The 19,061-nt window shown below is 45.9% G+C and overlaps 1 protein-coding gene across 1 annotated transcript in view; it reads left to right on the plus strand.

The window, feature by feature from the left end:
* The window catches only part of LOC146788760 (vomeronasal type-2 receptor 26-like), a 365,519-nt gene that overhangs the window by 202,774 nt on the left and 143,684 nt on the right, over nt 1-19,061 (plus strand). Inside the window, exon 3 of the mRNA XM_085630968.1 lies at nt 14,331-14,454. Within this exon, the coding sequence (XP_085487094.1) occupies nt 14,331-14,454 (124 nt within the window). The remainder of the gene's footprint in view (nt 1-14,330; nt 14,455-19,061) is intronic.

Raw genomic sequence — 19,061 nt, forward strand, 5'->3', positions numbered from 1 at the left:
TTTTGTGGAGACTCCCCCAAAATGTTGTTGGAAAATAGGTGTTGTTAGAACTGATTTTACACAGCTTAGTTCTATTGGTGTTGTACCTCTGTTCATTTTGTTTGAATCCCGGGGACAATTTTACTATCCTTGATCTTCTTTGATGATTTAAAATAATCAGTGAGGGATGAATGAAAGGCCCCAGTACGATCATTTGGAAGATTCTCTCCACTAATATTTGGGTGCTGACCCACTAGAGGGCAGGTCACAGTTGGACATAGCAGATTTATACTTTCCCCAGTTAGTATGCCTGGCCCTCCACAAATTGTCTCAGGATCAACTTTTCCCAATCTTCTTTCCTGCTGCTTTGTATGCTGCTGTAACGCTGCCCCACACAGGCGGACAGCCCTCATAGTCCTGCAATTGTACTACTTTCGAGGCCTGGATACTTCTAGGTTTTACAGTCAAGCTCAAAAGTGAATTTCTGGCGTATGCTATATTTATTTCTGGATCTCCCACACTAACATTATCACATCTGCTCTGCCTCTCTTCCCATCGGATTCCTCACACTGAGTTATCACATCTTCCTCACATCGCAATCTCTTTGGACCCTCACACTGATAGTATCACATCTGCCCTGCATCTCTCACTCCCTGGATCCCTCACACTGATATTATTATGACATGTACCACACATCTCTCACTCCCTGGATCCCTGACACTGATGCAATGGGGGGCTCCATTTGTTGTGCCAATAAGTTGTAGGTCGCCATACCTTGCCACACTTTGCTGGTTTATTCTCCTGCCGCCTATCTCCCCTGCCGCCGCTGCCGTCCCTGCATCTCGGCGCGGCCGCAGTGAGGGGAGGACTACATTTCCCACCATCCTTTGCGGCAGGAAGCCGCACACGCCTCTTCCGCGCCCGGAGGCACATTTAAGCAGAGGAGAGCGCCGGTGGAGCGGGGGCTCCGTTTGTTTTGCCAATAAGTTGCAGGTCGCCATACCTTGTCACACTTTGCTCGTCTATTCTCCTGCCGCCTATCTCCCCTGCCGCCGCTGCCGTCCCTGCATCTCGGCGCGGCCGCAGTGAGGGGAGGACTACATTTCCCACCATCCTTTGCGGCAGGAAGCCGCACACGCCTCTTCCGCGCCCGGAGGCACATTTAAGCAGAGGAGAGCGCCGGTGGAGCGGGGGCTCCGTTTGTTGTGCCAATAAGTTGCAGGTTGCCATACCTTGTCACACTTTGCTCGTCTATTCTCCTGCCGCCTATCTCCCCTGCCGCCGCTGCCGTCCCTGCATCTCGGCGCGGCCGCAGTGAGGGGAGGGCTACATTTCCCACCATCCTTTGTGACAGGAAGCCGCACACGCCTCTTCTGCACCCGGAGGCGCATTTAACCAGAGGAGAGCCCTGGTGGAGCGGGGGCTCCGTTTGTTGTGCCAATAAGTTGCAGGTCGCCATACCTTGCCACACTTTGCTGGTCTATTCTCCTGCCGTCTATCTCCCCTGCCGCCGCTGCCGTCCCTGCATCTCGGCGCGGCTGCAGTGAGGGGAGGACTACATTTCCCACCATTCTTTGCGGCAGGAAGCCGCACACGCCTCTTCCGCGCCCGGAGGCGCATTTAACCAGAGGAGAGCCCCCGCGTCACGGGATCGCGCGCGGGTGGCGCCGGGCAAAGCCCGGGCAAAGGGCGGGCCGTCTGTGGCCGTCAGGGGCCAGAAGAGGCCGGGCTGGGCCACCCCCCTTCATTCGGCGATCCTGGTTGGAAATCTTGGACGTAAGACATTATCATTGCCCCTGATATTGCACTACGAAACTGTTACCAAGCTCGTGGTGCTTTGTTACGATACTTTGTCTCCCACATGTGTATGTGATATTCCTTGCCATATATTGAGCGACTAATGCACATTCGTTGTTGATATTGACGTGGTTGCAGCTATTTCACATTATATACACGCCGCGTTGAATAATGGCATCTTCTTTAAGGTCTGGGAGAAAGATCGCACAGGATAGCGCAGGGGGTACAGTTTCTGGGACTCTAGATCACTTTATTTCCAGAGCAGTTCGTGTTCTCGAACACGAAATTATCCTTACTGAAAAAAGATTGTCTCTGGACCTAACGGCAAAGAGATCATCTTTGGGTAAAATAATGTCTGTTGCTTCCCCTGAGTGCTTGCCAACTCGTACCGATTTCGACCTAGCACTAAGTACCGAGATCGTGGGGCCGGATATAACCAACCTCAGCATCCTGGTTTCTACCCCTGATAGTATATCCATCCTAGAGAACAGACCTCCCTTTGTGGAACTTAGTACCATTCCTCCAGTGCCCCTGTGGAAATACCACCGGATGTCATCATGGAAAAGGGGAGTACGATCCAGTCTAAAGTTGGAAAAAGAAAACGTGTTGGTAGGACTAACAAGGGCAGATGAGCTAAAGTGTCTAAACCCTACATTCCTCCTAAGTTAACCCACCCCCCAGTTCACTGTAACACACCCCCAGTTAAACCCAGCCCTATGTTTACCAAGACTTTACCCTGCCAGTTCTGTGTTAACCTATCCCCTAATGGCTTTTTGGATACTCTTGAACAACTGTTAAAATCTCTTTTGTTACCAATACTAGAGAGAGTTAAGCAACTCAGTACTAATTTAGGGAAACTGGAAAACATTGTGCTTGCCAATACGGCCATCTTGGAAAAAACCCTAGATTACACCACCTCTTGATAATGTCACACAAGAAAAGATTGATTCGAATGGCACCAATCACTCTACACTGTCTAGTAAATCCCTTAATTGTCCTACACTTTCTGCATCCATAGTGCCTGCAAATACATCTGCTTTGGATCCCGTTAGGGAAGATGCCCCCAATCAAATCAGAGTTGGTAGGAATAAGTTGGCAATAATTGACTCTAACTCCGACCCCAGTACAAGAGGGATTACTGCCCCCCAGAGTGTTGGCTCGCTCTCCAAATTCCCATGTATCAATTTACCCCCCGAGTCATCACCATATACGGTAATCCTGGCAGGCGTCCCAGGGATCCCACATGACAAGTCAGAGTCCCATAGAGAGCTTAAGAATAAGGTCATACACTGGCTCAATGGCAACAGGCCTCTCCCTCCCAACCTGCGCGCTGAAATCCTGTTTGTACGAAGGGTGAGCTGGTTAGGCACTAAACCCAAGGATGTGGAGGGTGATTGTATTATTATCAATTTTAAGGACCCCAGAGTAGTGAGGCACATATGTTGCCACCCTAATACTCAGAGTTCCAGAGGAATACTTAGTCTTGACTTGTGGTATTTCTATTCTATCACCCCCAGTGGCATACATCATGCCCAGCCAGTTAGGTGGGAAAGGGTTTATAAAGGCCAACAAGGTCCACCTAGACTGGACTTCAATCTCCCTTTGTATAATCATTTCGGACCACTGAGCAGCATGGAAGGGTTGCATTGACTGGCTTACAACAATATAGGTTTTGCTTGTACAAATAAAAATGGGCATTGTAGTATTACCAAGACGGGGAAAGTATCCTGTGGTCGTTCGTTGGGGGGTTCCATAGGAACAGGTGGCGAGCGGTTAAATACCACAACTTTTCCATCCCCTGTGCCCCGTAGTGATTCACATTTTCCCCCGTTAGACCTCGATTCCTCAGAGAGTTCATAGTGTAGAAATTATCCCTGCCCTTTGCCCGTTGATCCAGTGGTAGTTCCTTACGTTAGTGAGGCTAGACTAGACAAGGTTAATCATATGTGCTTGGAACGTTGCTTCGGCGAGCTAGAGTGTTCAGTTCCCGGCGAGACCGAAAATCATACTGCCCCTCAGGTTTTGTCCTAGGATCAAATGCCTGATGTTGATAGTGATCATTATTCTTTCTCCTTGGTCTCTTGGAATATAGCTGGCCTAAGGAGTAAAACCTTAATAGATGAGTCGTCTACATGGGTGGACAAATATGATGTCCTAGTTTTCCAGGAAACGTGGGCAGTGGACCCGGTTTATTCACTTGGCGTTATCAACTTTTATAAAGCAGCCACCAGAGGGTCAAAGGGCAGACCCTCGGGTGGTCTTAGTATCTGGATTAAGCAAACCCTTAAATGCCGACCATCTGAACTGGTTGTAGACAGCCCCGATCTCTTAAAATTACTGCTGCACCTCCATGATAGTCCTGACATTATGATTATTAATGTTTATAATAGAGGTCAACCAGGAGGGCGCGGCACTAATACCTTTTTACAGCTAGATGGCTTTCTGGAAACTATCAACCCTGGCATTAATGTAATAATTGCGGGGGATTTGAACTGTTGTTTTGAGCCTTTGAACACTGCCGGGATTCACTTACGATGGAAGTGGATGTTCCATCTCAAGAAGCTGTTAATAGGGAGACCACTCAAATTCATGAAACTCTATTCCTGGGCCTAAAAACCTATTTCTCCAAACCCAGTAAACCCAAGAAACAAACTCAACCAAAGCGCAATCACTGGTACAACAAATTGTGCCGAGAGACCTATGGCAAATTGAAATCCGCTATAAAATCTAAAAATATGGCCAACATTAGAACAGCTAGGTGCAATTACCATAAGGCCAAAACCATGGCCAAACAAGAATGGGACAATGGCCATTGGCAAGACCTTTTAGTTGCCAGTAAACTTAAAAATTTGACCAAGTTCTGGCATATTGTGAAGTGGGGTAAGTCCCCAAACTCGCTGGTACCTTCTAATCATGTTCTTCCTGAGATATGGGTGGAACATTTTGAGTACCAGTTCTCTGGTACTGATTTGAATGTTGAGTCAATCCCTCTAATCTCTCGGGATATGTCTACTACCCAAAACTTTTCGTTTGATTGTAGAGAAGTTGAGACGGCTTTAAGAAAGATACCCAGTGGAAAGGCCCCGGGTATTGATTGTGTCCCGGCAGATCTTTTCAAGTTTGATCAGAGTAACTGGGTACCCTATAACGCCTTCCTGGCTACCGCCATAGCAAAGGGGGTGGCTTTTCCCGAATCATGGAGAGGTGCCGAGATATTGCCCATCTATAAGAAGGGTGATCGCTCGAGCCCAGGGAATTATCGCCAGATTAGTCTAATTGACTTGATCCAAAAATCATTGCCAGGATGATTCTGGCAAGAATTCAGTCATGGATTGAGCAAGAGGACATTCTATCGCCCCTACAGTCTGGGTTTAGATCCCATATCAGCACTATCGATCAGGTCCTCATGTTCCAACTGATCGTTTGGAAAATGGTCTATTTAGGTGGCGGCACATTATATGCCGCCTTTGTCGACCTTAGATCAGCATTTGATCTTGTTCCTAGGACTAAACTATGGGGGGTCCTAGATGGGCTAGGGATGCCTGCTGATCTCTTGAATATTGTGATTAGGATGCATGAAGATAACTTTGCCCAAGTCCGATGGGGGAACCAAGGACAGGTCACAGACAGATTTAAAGTATCACGGGGTGTCAGGCAATGGTGCGTCCTAGCGCCAACTCTTTTTTTGCTATTTATAAATAGGGTTGTGCAGTACTTTTCATCCATCTCTACCGACGCCCCTTCCCTGGGTGGTAACAAGCTCCCGTTGCTCATGTTCACCTACAACACCCTTTTACTGTCTCAGACACAGATGGGGTTACAGGCGGCCTTGAACAAGTTTGACACCTTCTGTCTCGACCATGATCTGCAAGTAAATGTCTCTAAAACCAAGTATATGGTTTTTAATAAAGGAAGACGTGTGGCAGGTCATGTTACGATGAACAATGAAAAGCTAGAACATACAAACGTTATGACCTACTTGGGGATCGTCCTAGAAAGCAAACTGAGTTGGAAGCCACAAATTGACATTCTATCTCTCATGTTTGCTCAGCTTTCAGGGTGTTTGGTGAAAGAACAGAGATTGTCACAGACCAAAAGGATAGGTCCAGCAATAAAGATTTATAACTCCAGGATTACCTCGGCGATCCTTTATGGCGCGGAACTCTGGGGTTTAGCGGACCTATCCTCTTTGGTCAAGGTGCAAAACAAATTTTTGAAGAACCTTACGGGTCTCCCCAGTTCAAGCCCCGTTAAACCTTTAATATTGGACCTTGGTTGTCACCCAATTGATGATTTCGCCCGGTTCAAACCACTGGCCCTATGGAGAAGACTGTGGACTACTCCGGAATTAGCCGCTTATGCTAAGGCCTTCCTGGATGTTCGTTCTATCCTGGGTTCTGGAAATATAGCATGGTTCAAGCAAGTCAGATTGCTTCTAGAATCTATGGGCCTGGGAAACCTGTGGTCTGACCCTGCAGACAACCCCTTTCCTCCCAAAAAATTATTTAAAAGTTTATATTGGTCCCAGTTACACCAGAAACAGTCCAACCAAACCCTGGCTACGTCTCTGACTGGTAAGTTTCTTGAATGTAAAATTGACCCACTACTAGAAGATTACTGGGATACTATTAGTAGGCCCAGTGACAGGAAACTTTACCATCAGCTTAGGGTTGGCTCCCTACCCACCAGACTGTTTACCAAAAACTGGAAGGGGGAGATGACCGAATTCTGTCGTTGGTGCATTGATTGCAGGGAATCGGTTGGTCATATATTTTTTGAATGCCCGGCCTATGCAGCACCCCGGGCGAGATGGCTCAAACCCATTTGCCGCAATATGGGCATCAGGGTGGGGCTTGTGGCCTTAAGAGTTTTAAGATATGACACCAGTGAACCCATTGTAATTGCTGAGGCCAAATTCCTAGGATGGGTTTGGATTATTAGAAATAGGATTTAATGGTAATTATTTGCTGTGTTTTTATCTAGTTTTTATCCTGTTTTTATCATCGTAATGATTTTATACCCTTTGTATATTTATGGAATCTTTTTATTGTATTGTCTTTTATGATGAATTTAATCGAAATAAAGACAAATTGAATTGAATTGAATTGAGCAATCACGTCTGTTTTGCATCTCTTCCTCCCTTAAACCCTCATACTGTTACAATCACAGTTGTCCTGCATCTCCTCCTCTCTGAAATCCACAGACTAATATTATCCAAGTCAAATAATCTTTATTTCGGTCGAAGACCATCAAAGATACAAAATTTCAGACAAGTCAATGACAAATACAAAAAGATAAAAGCAGAATTTAAAATTTGAATTGTAACAAACGAGGGAGAGGGATCTCATGAATTTATAAAAAGGCTTTCCTCCTACGCCACATGGCATTGATGAAACGTGAGACCGAAAAAACTATGGGCATGGAGGTGTTAGTTTGTAATATACTGAGTGCCTGTTTGTAGTTGGTGACCCCAAGATTTCTACAAGATGGAACAAGCCAGCAGTGTCGTATTAGTTTGTACCCTTTACAGAAGAAAAATACATGGCCGGACATTCCATGGATTTGTCATTCGACCATTTACAAGAGAAAGCCCTTAATGGGAGTGTAGCGTATCTAAACTGTAGATACAGTTTTCTCGCAGAGAGCGGCACTATCTCGTCAAGAAATGGCTCTACTCTGTAAACAGCTTTTTGATTAAGATAGTCAAGTGTGGGTGAACCCAGCCCAGGATTACTGAGAATAGTCGAGATGCTATGCCTACGATGTAGGTTGACCAAGTCGGCACAAGACATCTCGGCGCAAAATGAGGCTGGATTCGACCAAAAACCTGGGATGCCCAGTTTCACACATGCATTCTTTATAAAAGCAAACCAGGGCAATTTGTGGGTTCCCACAAGTGACAACAGCGCTTGGGTTTCGAGTCTAAAATGCAACAGTTCGGGGGTTACCCAGAGTCTTCGCCAATACAATAAAGGTCGTAAGGAGACAAGTTCTTCAATAGATCTAATGCCCAAGTCCATTCTGAGGGGGATAAGAGGGGTGCTAGGAGGTAGAGCCAACAGTGATCCAAAAAATGCGTTTTCCGTCCTGTAGATATCAGGAATCGAGGAGTGACCCCACAGTTCAGCTCCGTACAAAATAGCACCATGTGCTTGGCAACTATATATTTCCACGATAGGAGTGACTGGCTTAGTGGAGGACTCACTGTGGAGCCTTAATATACCACCTGTGGTTTGTGCCAGTCTTAATTTGGCTTTGGCCAGTTGTGGGCCCCATTCCATTCTGTCAGTCAAGGTGATGCCCAGATATTCAAACACAGTGAACCTGTCCAGTAGTATACAATTCAGAGAGGGATTGGAACATCTGGTCTTAGGTGGATTGCAGACCATGAATTTAGTTTTTTGTGTATAATCTCCAATCCCCTTATGTGACAAAAGTTGGCAAACTGTCCAGGGCACGTTGGATACCCATAGGCGATTTGGATAGCAGGAGGGTATCATCTGTAAACATTAGTGCAACCACCTGATCATTAAGTAATTTTGGGGCATTAATGTCTTTAACCTCTTTAAGGTGGGTAATGAGTGCATTCACAAAGAGACAGAACAGAGTAGGGGCCAAATCACAGCCCTGTCTTACTCCTCTCGAAACTGGGAATCTAGATGTTAGAGCACCCCATTTGCAGCTCCTAACTAGAGCAAAGTTGTCCAAGTGAAGTCGCCTAATGATGTTGAGTTGATTAACGGGGACCCCCATATCCTCCATCACTGCCCATAGAATATGACGAGGTACCAGGTCAAAGGCAGATTTGAGATCTACAAAAATTAAGTAGAGGCTGCCACCCTCTACTCTAACGGTTTTCCAATATAGAAGTAGAAGTCTAAGTAGCTGGTCTACCATAGATATCTTATCCCTAAAACCTGCCTGATAACAACTAAGAATGGAATGGTCATACATCCAGGTCTGTAGCCGATCGAGTATTATACGTGAGAAGAGTGTCTGGCTTACATCGATCAGGCTGATCGGACGGTAATTGGCCGGGAGTAAAGGAGAACCCTTTTTAAAAACTGGAATGATCTCAGCTCCCACCCAGGTGTCCGGAAGTTTGGCTCCCATGATTATAGCGTTAAATAGATGGCAAAGGTATGGAACCCAAATCGCCACTTGGTCCTTATAGAGGTCACCAGGGATGTTGTCAAGCCCAGGCGCCTTGCCAGCAGGAAGCCTTTTTATAGCAGATTCAACCTCTAGTAGAGTGACTCTAAAGTAGGAGGCTTCGGTAAGTGTGTGAGTGGGACTAGGTAAAGAGCGTACTGATATAGTCTCAACGTTATGGAACAGAGAATGAGAGGAAAAATTGGGAGTAGGGTTGGAGACAATTGGAGAGGAATACAAGAGTTGGTAATGCTCAATCCATTTCTCTGGGGCAATATTAGGGTTGTCTGCTTTACGGCCTACCCCACTTCCATTTCTGATTATTAACCAGAATTCCCTCATGTCCCGGGTCCCAAGTGCATATTTTGTAGCATCACATTTACTGTTGTCCCAATTCTGTTTAGCCTCGTTTAACACTGACTTGTAGTGCAATCTCTTTTGCCTTATCAGTGATCTGTTCATAGATTTGATAGCAACCAAAAGTGCCCCCTTTGCAGTCTTACAGTTATGATCAAACCAAGTAAGTAGTTGCTTGGGCTTTCCTGGTTTGGCCAATGGAGGATTTAGTGTATCAGCAAGGGCGGACACTAAGCCCGAGTGGATATAGTACATCTGTTGAGTGTACAAATCATAGCACTGATCTGAGTAGGCAATTAATTCTGAAAGTGCCTGGTAGACAGCTTGATATAAAATAGTCATTTTATCGGGAGATCTTTTCACCGTTGGCCATTTAAGCCTTCTTCTGTCATTTGAAAGAAGAGGGGTACCATGGGTAATAGCTCTTTCCTCTGTAATTAAGCCCATCACGGGGAAACTTAGATCAAGAACAAGGGCATCATGGTCACTGTCGTGGCGGGGAAGGACCTTGAAGTCTATTACCCGAGGCCAAGTCCCAGTCTCTACCAGAACATAATCAATACGAGAGGACTGGCCAGGGCGATAAAAAGTTGGTCTACCCTCCAAGTCTGATAGGGAGCGGCCATTACAAGCTCTCAAGGAGTGTGCCAGAGTAATAGATTTCAACTGAAGGGCAAGAGGTGACCAGGACTTAATCGGTGGAACTTGGAGGTCAGGAATAGACCAGAGTGAGTCCTCCTTAGAGGTAATAGACTCTGCAAAGCCCGGCAAGGGTTCGGTTCATACTGGCAGTTAAAGTCTCCAGCAATAATCAAAATAGTCTCGCCCTGTACTGTTGAAATAAATTTGTCTAAGGTATCCAATAATGGGGATTCTTTGCCGGAATGAGTAGGCCGAGAATATACATTAATAAGGGTCAGAGTAATTTTGGAGGGAAACGAGAGTCTAACGCACTGTATGTCAGGAGAAAAAATATCAACCTGAGACACAGTACAGCCTAAGTGAGAACCGATTAGGATAGACATGCCCCAAAAGGTCTACCCCTCTCGGCGGTTGAAGCCAGGTTGTTAACAGATAGAAAACCGAACCTGGAAAAATGCTCCCTGAGCCAAGTCTCCTGGAGCAAACAAACATCAAACTGATCGATGAAGGAACCCCAGTCTGGTAAATCCATCTTGTTGTGGAGCCCCGCTACATTCCATGACAAAAAGGAGAGGTTGTTAGCAATTACCGATGGCTCAAGGTCATTGGTATTTGAAGATCTTAGCTCCACAGGTACGGGGGGAGGAGGAGTACTGGCCTTGTCGTTCTCTGGTTTGATAATATCCTTCACCAATTGGGAGCCTACAACAGAGGAAGATAGAAGATAAGGGTGACCCCCGGGAGCACCAGGCCTACATATGTCTGAATTTGGAGAAATAGTAATAGAGTCCCCGTCATTAGCCAATGTACCTAGATAGTGGCTGTCTGGGAACAAATCGACTGGCCTGATAAGTCAATCCACGTCCTCCAGTGGAGCATATCGATTTGATACAGGTAAGTATCCACAAAATCTGTGCGACGAGATTGCCACTTATTTTAAAGACAAAGTGGCCAAGATTGTCGTCCGCTTTAAGGACAACGAGGCGACAACCCAGAACCCGGGTAACAAGACATCTGAGGGGACCATGGACCACCAACACTCCTTGGCTTCCTTTCCTGCTATGTCGGCCTCTATTTTCGACTCCCTGATCAGTGGCATCTCCTCCGGTTCACCCCTCGACCCTCTTCCCCAGAAAGTGTGGAAAACATATGGTCATCTCACATTTCCCTGGTTGCGCCAGATCTGCAACCAATCATTGGAAACAGGATTGGTTCCAGAAAGCTGGAAGCAGGCTGTGGTGGCCCCTCTTATTAAGAAGCCCTCTTTAGACCCAACTAACCCGGCTAACTTTCGGCCCATCTCCCTCCTTCCCTTCCCAATTAAGATCTTGGAAAGGGTCGTGAGTAGATCTCTTTCAGAATTTCTGGAAGAGTATCAGCTACTGGATAGGGACTAGTTTGGTTTTCGCCCTGGTCATGGGACGGAGTCGGCCCTGGTCACAATGCTGGACAACATACGAATGCGGGCTGACGCCGGGAGCACTGCGGTTTTAGTGCTCCTGGATATGTCAGCCGCATTCGACACAGTGAGTCACACTATCCTGCTGGCAAGACTGAGGGATCTGGGTGTAAAGGGCCGAGCACTGCAGTGGCTCCGCTCTTATTTGACAGGGAGGCAGCAGGTGGTGACACTGGGGTCGTTTACCTCTGAAAAATCCCACGTGGCCTATGGAGTACCACAGGGTTCCAGCATCAGCCCCATTCTCTTTAATATTTACCTGCAACCACTGTTTGCAATTATCAAAGCGTTTGGGGTTGAGCTGGTAAACTACGCAGACGACACACAATTGGTATTTTCGATGGAGGGAAAACAGGAGGTATCTCTGGAGCAATTTCAAAACTGCATGAGCCTGACAACAGACTGGCTGCGAAGTAACTCCCTGCAGTTTAACGGTGATAAGACCGAGGTGTTGTTTTACTCACCACGAAACCAGATCCATCATCTGCAGTCGGAGTTTAGGCTTGCTCCAGATGAGGCTCCACTGGTTCCATCAAACACCATTCGTAATCTAGGCGTCTTGTTCGATAACGATCTGCAATTGAACTCGCAGGCGAACAAGACTGCCAGTGTGTGCTTCGGACTAATACGGGTACTTCGTAGGATTCTTCCATTCTTGCCAGGGGATATGCGCGCACTGATTGTAAGGAGCACAGTACTCAGCAGAATGGATTACTGTAACTCTCTTTATCTGGGCGCCCCCCAGTATATTCTGCTGGGATTGCAGAGAGTACAGTCGGCTGCAGCAAAGTTGGCGCTAAATCGTAGACGCGACGCCTCTTCCACTCAGGCGCTGCGCGAGCTCCACTGGCTGCCAGTCAAAGAAAGGATCCTTTTTAAATCTCTCTGCCTGATTTATAAAGCAGCACATGGGATGGGTCCAATTCCCCTGCAGGAGAGATTCTCACGCTATCTCCCCCCGAGACAGCTGCGTTCCTCCAACGCTAACCTGCTGTCACAACCCAGATTTAAACGTGTCAGGCTGGGGGGGAGGGCATTTAGCGTGGCTGGTGCTCGGATATGGAACGAGCTTCCTTCGAGGATCAGGCAGCTAGACTCCTTAATGGAATTCAGAAAGAGTCTTAAGACCTGGCTCTTTCCAGCTGCCTGATTGCCTACGTCGCTGCCTATTCCTCTCAGCTTAATTTCATCAATTGTTTTGTCAAGCGCCGGGATACCCGTAGGGTGATTGTGCGCTATATAAGAGCATATACAATACAATACAATACAAGTTAAAAAGAGTAGTGTGGTGTTGCAGATTAACAGGTAAAGGCTGTATGTGCGGAACGCGACCTTCAGGATTAGATAGAGGGAGGGGGGCACCCGTCCTCCAGGGGCAGGGATAAAAGAAATCAAGAGTGAGAGCACACATTTTCAGAGAAGAATCCCTTATTGTTGGATGTTGCATTAGTATACTTCGAATGATTGCTGGGGATCTGACATTTATAATCATACAATCCCCAGGAAGAGACTTGTGTGTAGGACCCACCCAAGCAACCCGCCTCACCATCAGAATATCATCAACCTTGCTGTATGGGAATTGTTTGTTTTTAGCAAACCAGAACAAACTCTTGTTGCGTAGTTCCAGGTGAGATTCTTTATTGCCATGCTTCAATTCGGGCAAGCCTGCCAGTATTAATACATAGGGAGCAGCTTCCGGAGGTAGATTGATTGTGGGAAGATGGGTTTGTGGGGGCAAATGGCTGACCCCCCCTGCATTCCCTCGAGAAGATGACAAAAGACTAATAGAATTATTAGCTGCATGTCTGATTGGTAGTGCGTATTGCCTTGCTGTTTGAAGTACAATAGGATGGATATTATTATGTAAAATATGAGAGGATGAACCAACCGTACCCTGGCCATCAGTTGAGGTAGCATCGTGATTATTACTAGGGGCTACAGGATCACATCTGCCCTGCATCTCCTCCTCCATGGAGTCTTAAAACTGATGCTATCACATCTGCCCTGCATCTCCTCCTCCATGGATCCCTCACACTGATGCTATCACATCTGCCCTGCATCTCCTCCTCCCTGGATCCCTCACACTGATGCTATCACATCTGCCCTGCATCTCCTCCTCCATGGATCCCTCACACTGATGCTATCACATCTGCCCTGCATCTCCTCCTCCCTGGATCCCTCACACTGATGCTATCACATCTGCCCTGCATCTCCTCCTCCCTGGATCCCTCACACTGATGCTATCACATCTGCCCTGCATCTCCTCTTCCCTGGATCCCTCACACTGATGCTATCACATCTGCCCTGCATCTCCTCCTCCCTGGATCCCTCACACTGATGCTATCACATCTGCCCTGCATCTCCTCCTCCATGGAGTCTTAAAACTGATGCTATCACATCTGCCCTGCATCTCCTCCTCCCTGGATCCCTCACACTGATGCTATCACATCTGCCCTGCATCTCCTCCTCCATGGATCCCTCACACTGATGCTATCACATCTGCCCTGCATCTCCTCCTCCCTGGATCCTTCACACTGATGCTATCACATGTGCCCCACAGCTCTACCTCCCTGGTTCACTAACACTGTTGTTATCGTATGTGCCCTACATTTCTCATTGCCTGGACTCTTCAAACTGATGCTATCACATGTGCCCACATCTCTTTCTCCCTAGGATCCCTCACACTGATGTCATCACATCTTCTCTGCATCTCTTAATCCCTGGATCCCTCACACTGATGCAGTTAAATGCTCTTGCATCTTTCACTCCCTGAATACCTCTCACTGAACCTATGACATCAGCCCCTTATTTCTTCCTTCTCTGATCTCTCACATGACAAACAATACCAATTCTTTCTCAGTCCTCAAGATGTGTGATAATTCCACATGTGCCCTTTGTTTCTTCCCTGTTGATGTCTCACACAACTCCATCTCTTGCTCTCCAGGTCCCTTCCTCAGTGTGCAGTGAGAGTTGTCCTCCTGGATACAGGAAAGTCCCTGTAAAAGGGAAACCTGTCTGCTGCTATGACTGCACCCTCTGCACAGAAGGAGAGATTACCAACAAGAGCGGTAGGTGAGAAAGCACTGTGTGCCAACCAATGATCCTTTTCAAAGACCCAAATGAGAAGATGTGTAACTTGCTCATCAGTGTAAGTTACTTTGGCAAATAACCCCCCTCATTTGAAATATTTACTTTACATATGTTCACCATGTCAGTCACATGGAAATAAAGTTGTTAGAACAGAATGATAATATAATTTCAGGATCTGCCAAAGCTAGAATTAGTCCATGGTCATCAATTAAACCACATGTCTCTTTCTTTTATTCCCACACCCCCTACATTTTCCCAAACCAGTGTTTGCTTGGAGGTGCTGCGACTGGAACAGTCACACTAGGTGCCAATGTCAAGGAGGTGCCCTCTGCATGGCAGGCTGAACTGAGATAAGAGCATCCTGCAGAGATATTTGTTAGAGCTAGGGGTGGGCGGAATTTGCGAAATCCACTTTCGCAAATTATCGCGAAAATGTTCAAAATTATCACAAACACGCGGAAATATCGTGAAGATGCGGAAGTTTTTTTCCCGCATGTTCGCGGTATTTTCTGCATGGTTGCAGCTCGCCAACTTACCCATGTGGTTGCTCGCGGGCGTGGCCATCTTGTTTTCAGTTGTCTCGCGGTGCATGATCGCGAGAAGAAAGACGTGATCGCGCGACGCATGATGTCACTGCGGACGCGAACTGTCGCGAGACAGCGCAAATGGTTAAAAACAATACAACATCTCATGGAGAACGCGACCGGATCAAGAAAACTTGTCGGCGAACGCAGGGATTCAGGTAAGGCGATCACGCGCGCGCGAGAATGTATTATTTTACAGCGCGAGCAAGAAACAAATTATCGCCAAGCTGCGGAATGCGGAAATTTTGACATTTTCGCGCTTTCCGCGGAACGCGTAAATGTCAAATTATCGCAATTTCCACGAACGGAACAAAATTTTAGCCCATGCCTAGTTAGAGCAGCATTTTCAGGGGGTATTTACAACAGCATGATAACTGTTAATGCACTCGGAGTGATCTAAGATTTGTCTTTCAAAGTTTTGACCCATGAAATAGTAGCATAGAGAGTTAATGTTCCTGCTGCAAAGCACAACATGTAACATGCAGATCACAGATTATTATTTTATGTGGATAGTGTATTGGATTATTGTTTTTATCACATAGATCGTTCTGATAATTGGAGTTCAAAAGTGACAATCCTTTCCATATAACACATTGAGCTATGAACTGGCCTCAACGACTTACATGCTAATTGAAAGGCAGAGGTTTAGAACCTAATTGTTTTCTTCGTCTCAATCCTTTGTTATTCCACCATTGCTTAAAAGGCATCCTGTGGGGAGCAATGCAATTTTATTAGCTTGACTCAATCATGCGTTACATTTATGGGCAGACTTAACATGACTTTGTGCCTGGATTTCATCACAAACTTGTGAACCTGATGCAAACTATTGTTTTGGGGCTTACTTTCCAGCACAAATACTAATTTGCACTGGACAGTAACCCTATGTAACACAAAGAAGCACCCTGCATTAGTTAGGAAAGGAGGCAAACTGTGGGTACCACATGAACTTTCCCATGCACTCACCCATAGATTTTGATTTCTATCGACTAACGTCGCTATGAAAGAATTGACATAAATAAATTACGCATCCATGAGGCAGATGTAAAGTTTAAAAAAGGATTTATTTTCTCAGAACCTTTCAAACTTTACATACGTGCTGCATAGTGCAACACACATACAAAGCGGTAAAGGGTCACACTTTGTCAAATATAGAATTTTGTGCTGGAAGGGGACCCTTCCAGTATAAAACCTAAGTTTGGCATCACCTGAACTCCTTTGCACATTGGTGCAAGTGTGTTTGCATTGGTGCAAGGCAGCCTAAGGTATGCAAACACTGGAGGAGAGAGCAACAGCATCATATATTTGGGCCCCTTCGTTTCTCCATGGAAATTACTATAAAATGTAATGCCTACCTGTGAGAAAGTCATCCTTTTTACCCCAATCTCCCCCATTGTTTGATTGACACTGGTGGTAACTCACTCTGATTGTGCCCTGGGCCATGCGAACCAGACCCAGGGCCAGTAGTCTGTGTAAAATGTACATGGTAATTAGGTGAAAATACAATTAATATGAAAACCAACCTGAAAGCCCCTAGTATATGGTAGGGCATGTAGGTTTAGAGGCCCAGCAGAGCTGATGCACGTGAGTCTGCGTTGCTGTGCTGTCTGCTGTCATTTTCAAGGCAGCTCTGCTTTATGGGCTGCCTTTAAAAGTAAATTATATGCAAATTCGACTTTGGAATTAAAGGTATTTCTAAAGTCTCAAACTGGCTTACTTTTACATATGTTACCCCAAATGTCACCCGTAGGTGCCCCAGGGGTAGGGTGCCTGACAACTATAAGCAGGAACATTATATAAGGGATGTTTTATGTGCCCAGGTGAGTAAAAAACTGCTAATTTCATGTCTTCCCATTGTAGCCCATGGGCTCCAACTGCTATTGATAGAAGCAAGTTAAAAATGTACTTCAAAATATTAAAATGATTGCTAGAATAAATCCAACACCTTGCCACATTAGATTTATTATAACGATCACAGAAAATAAGTTATAGAACTATGTTTTCCGATGTAATAAAAAGCCAGCCTTCCAGCAGTCTCTCCTGATTGACCAGCCTTTGACAGGCTGAGCCAAGCTCCTCTGATGAAGGGTGAAGTAGCCTAAATCGAGACATAGGGCATCTGGTAGGAGGAGATCTGCAAGCTGCAGAGCAAAAGGCAGGGTGGGCATGGAGTAGCTACACTGGTCTTCAACGAGAAAATGACAGTTAGGACAGGGCACAAGCTCAGACCCACTTTCTGTACTCTGAGCTAGGCAGGAGCCCCATTAATTGAATTAGCAGAGGGACTTGAAGGGAAGTGTCAAGGAAACTTAGCCATGCCAGTGGGATGGCTTAGCCAGATCTTAACCTCCAGTGGATAATTTCTCCATTTTGGATTTCAAAGGAATAGTGTTTCTGGGACAAGAATATGCCACACTTTGGAGGAAGTGGTCATACCTGAGGGTGGCACCCTGCCACCCATTGATCAGGGGTGCCCCCAGCTTATCACCCAAGACCACAACATGTTAAAGGAGCTCCACTTGCATCATCTCCAGCAAGAAGAAACCAGTTGACTACCTTCAGCTGGACTTTAAAGGATTTGGCCAGGTGCATTGTGGGAAACATAGTAACAACTTCCCAAGGAGCAACTCAGAGGTTCTGTAACCTTGGATTTGTGTTTTTACCCTTCAGAACCCAAATAGTCAATCTGGAAGAAGATCCAGAAGTTTGGAGAAGATTAGAGAATTTTTGGCAAAAATCTCCATAAAGGTGACCAACCCATTGACGGTAGTCAAGCCGGAGACGTCAAATTACGACCCGGCCTGAGATTCACAATTGCCCCACCGAAGCTCAGGAGCTTTTTGTGTTTGACAAGACTTCCAGGAGATAACCTATAGATCGCGCTGAGCCAAAAATCTGTCATTAACTCCAAACCCGGCCTGACAAGGTTCCTTGCTCGATGTCGAGAGAAAAAGCTCTAAAAAAGTAAGGTAGTCAGAAGGTAAAAACTTGCCAGGGCACTACCGCTAAGTGTATACAGGCGATCAGGGTTGGCCTGAAACTTTGACTTTGTCCCGGTTAAGCACAACCGGAACTCCCAAAATGGTGCTTTTAGCTTTTAGGCATTAGAAAGTGTTTATTCTTTAAAGATCAATGTCTCTGGTTTCCTACATTGTATTTTTCTTTTTTTGGTGTCATTTTAATCATAAAAGTATTTCCTATTTTTTATAAATTGGTGTTGGATTTTTATTGTGTGTTGTCGCTTACTTATTTAACATATTGGTGTTTTTAAATACTGTACACTCCTGTCTCCTAAGTTAGGCCTCCATGCTCATAGCCAGCTTACAAGTGTTGATCAAGGGGATTATCTTTTCAGACCTTGACTGGACATTATATTGTGATTGTGGCCTTATTACTAGTGGTAGGGACCCACCTACACCTACTGATAAACTACATTCCAACACTACCATTGAGGATGACACGTGACTCCTACATCTTTTAGTCATTATTGTCCTAAGTAACATTGCCTATTCATAGATTTACACACTTTTAAGGCTCTCTGTATGTGATGTAAAGCACTAGGACAGTCTTCTTTGGGATGATTAGCGCTATCAAATAAATACATGTCAGGTGGGAGCTAAGGAGAGATGGGGGCACCATTGGCAGGTGGCAGAGAGGGAATGAAGAAGAAGTTATGGTGGGGCCAAGCAACAATTGTTGCACTGGGCGACAGTAATGATGGTGACGGCCCTCTCTCTACCCCTCAGTGAAAGGCCTTCTCTTCCTTTCTTTCAGTTTTCAGGATCATGGATCACTCACTAGACCCTCTTCCCCTGTCAGCACAGAGCACTCTCTGTACCTTTATGATTGCTCTGTGCAGTGTGGTCTCTCTTCTTCCTTCTGTCCCCTCCTTGCAACTCATCTTTTTTATGTGTGTCTTTGTCAGTTTGTCGGCCAATCTCTCTCTGTCTCTCTACTCCTTTATACTCTGTCCTTCCTACTCTCTTTCTCTTTCCCCTAGTTCT

This window comes from Triturus cristatus, chromosome 10 (genome assembly GCF_964204655.1).
Source record: "Triturus cristatus chromosome 10, aTriCri1.1, whole genome shotgun sequence".
NCBI lineage: Eukaryota > Metazoa > Chordata > Amphibia > Caudata > Salamandridae > Triturus > Triturus cristatus.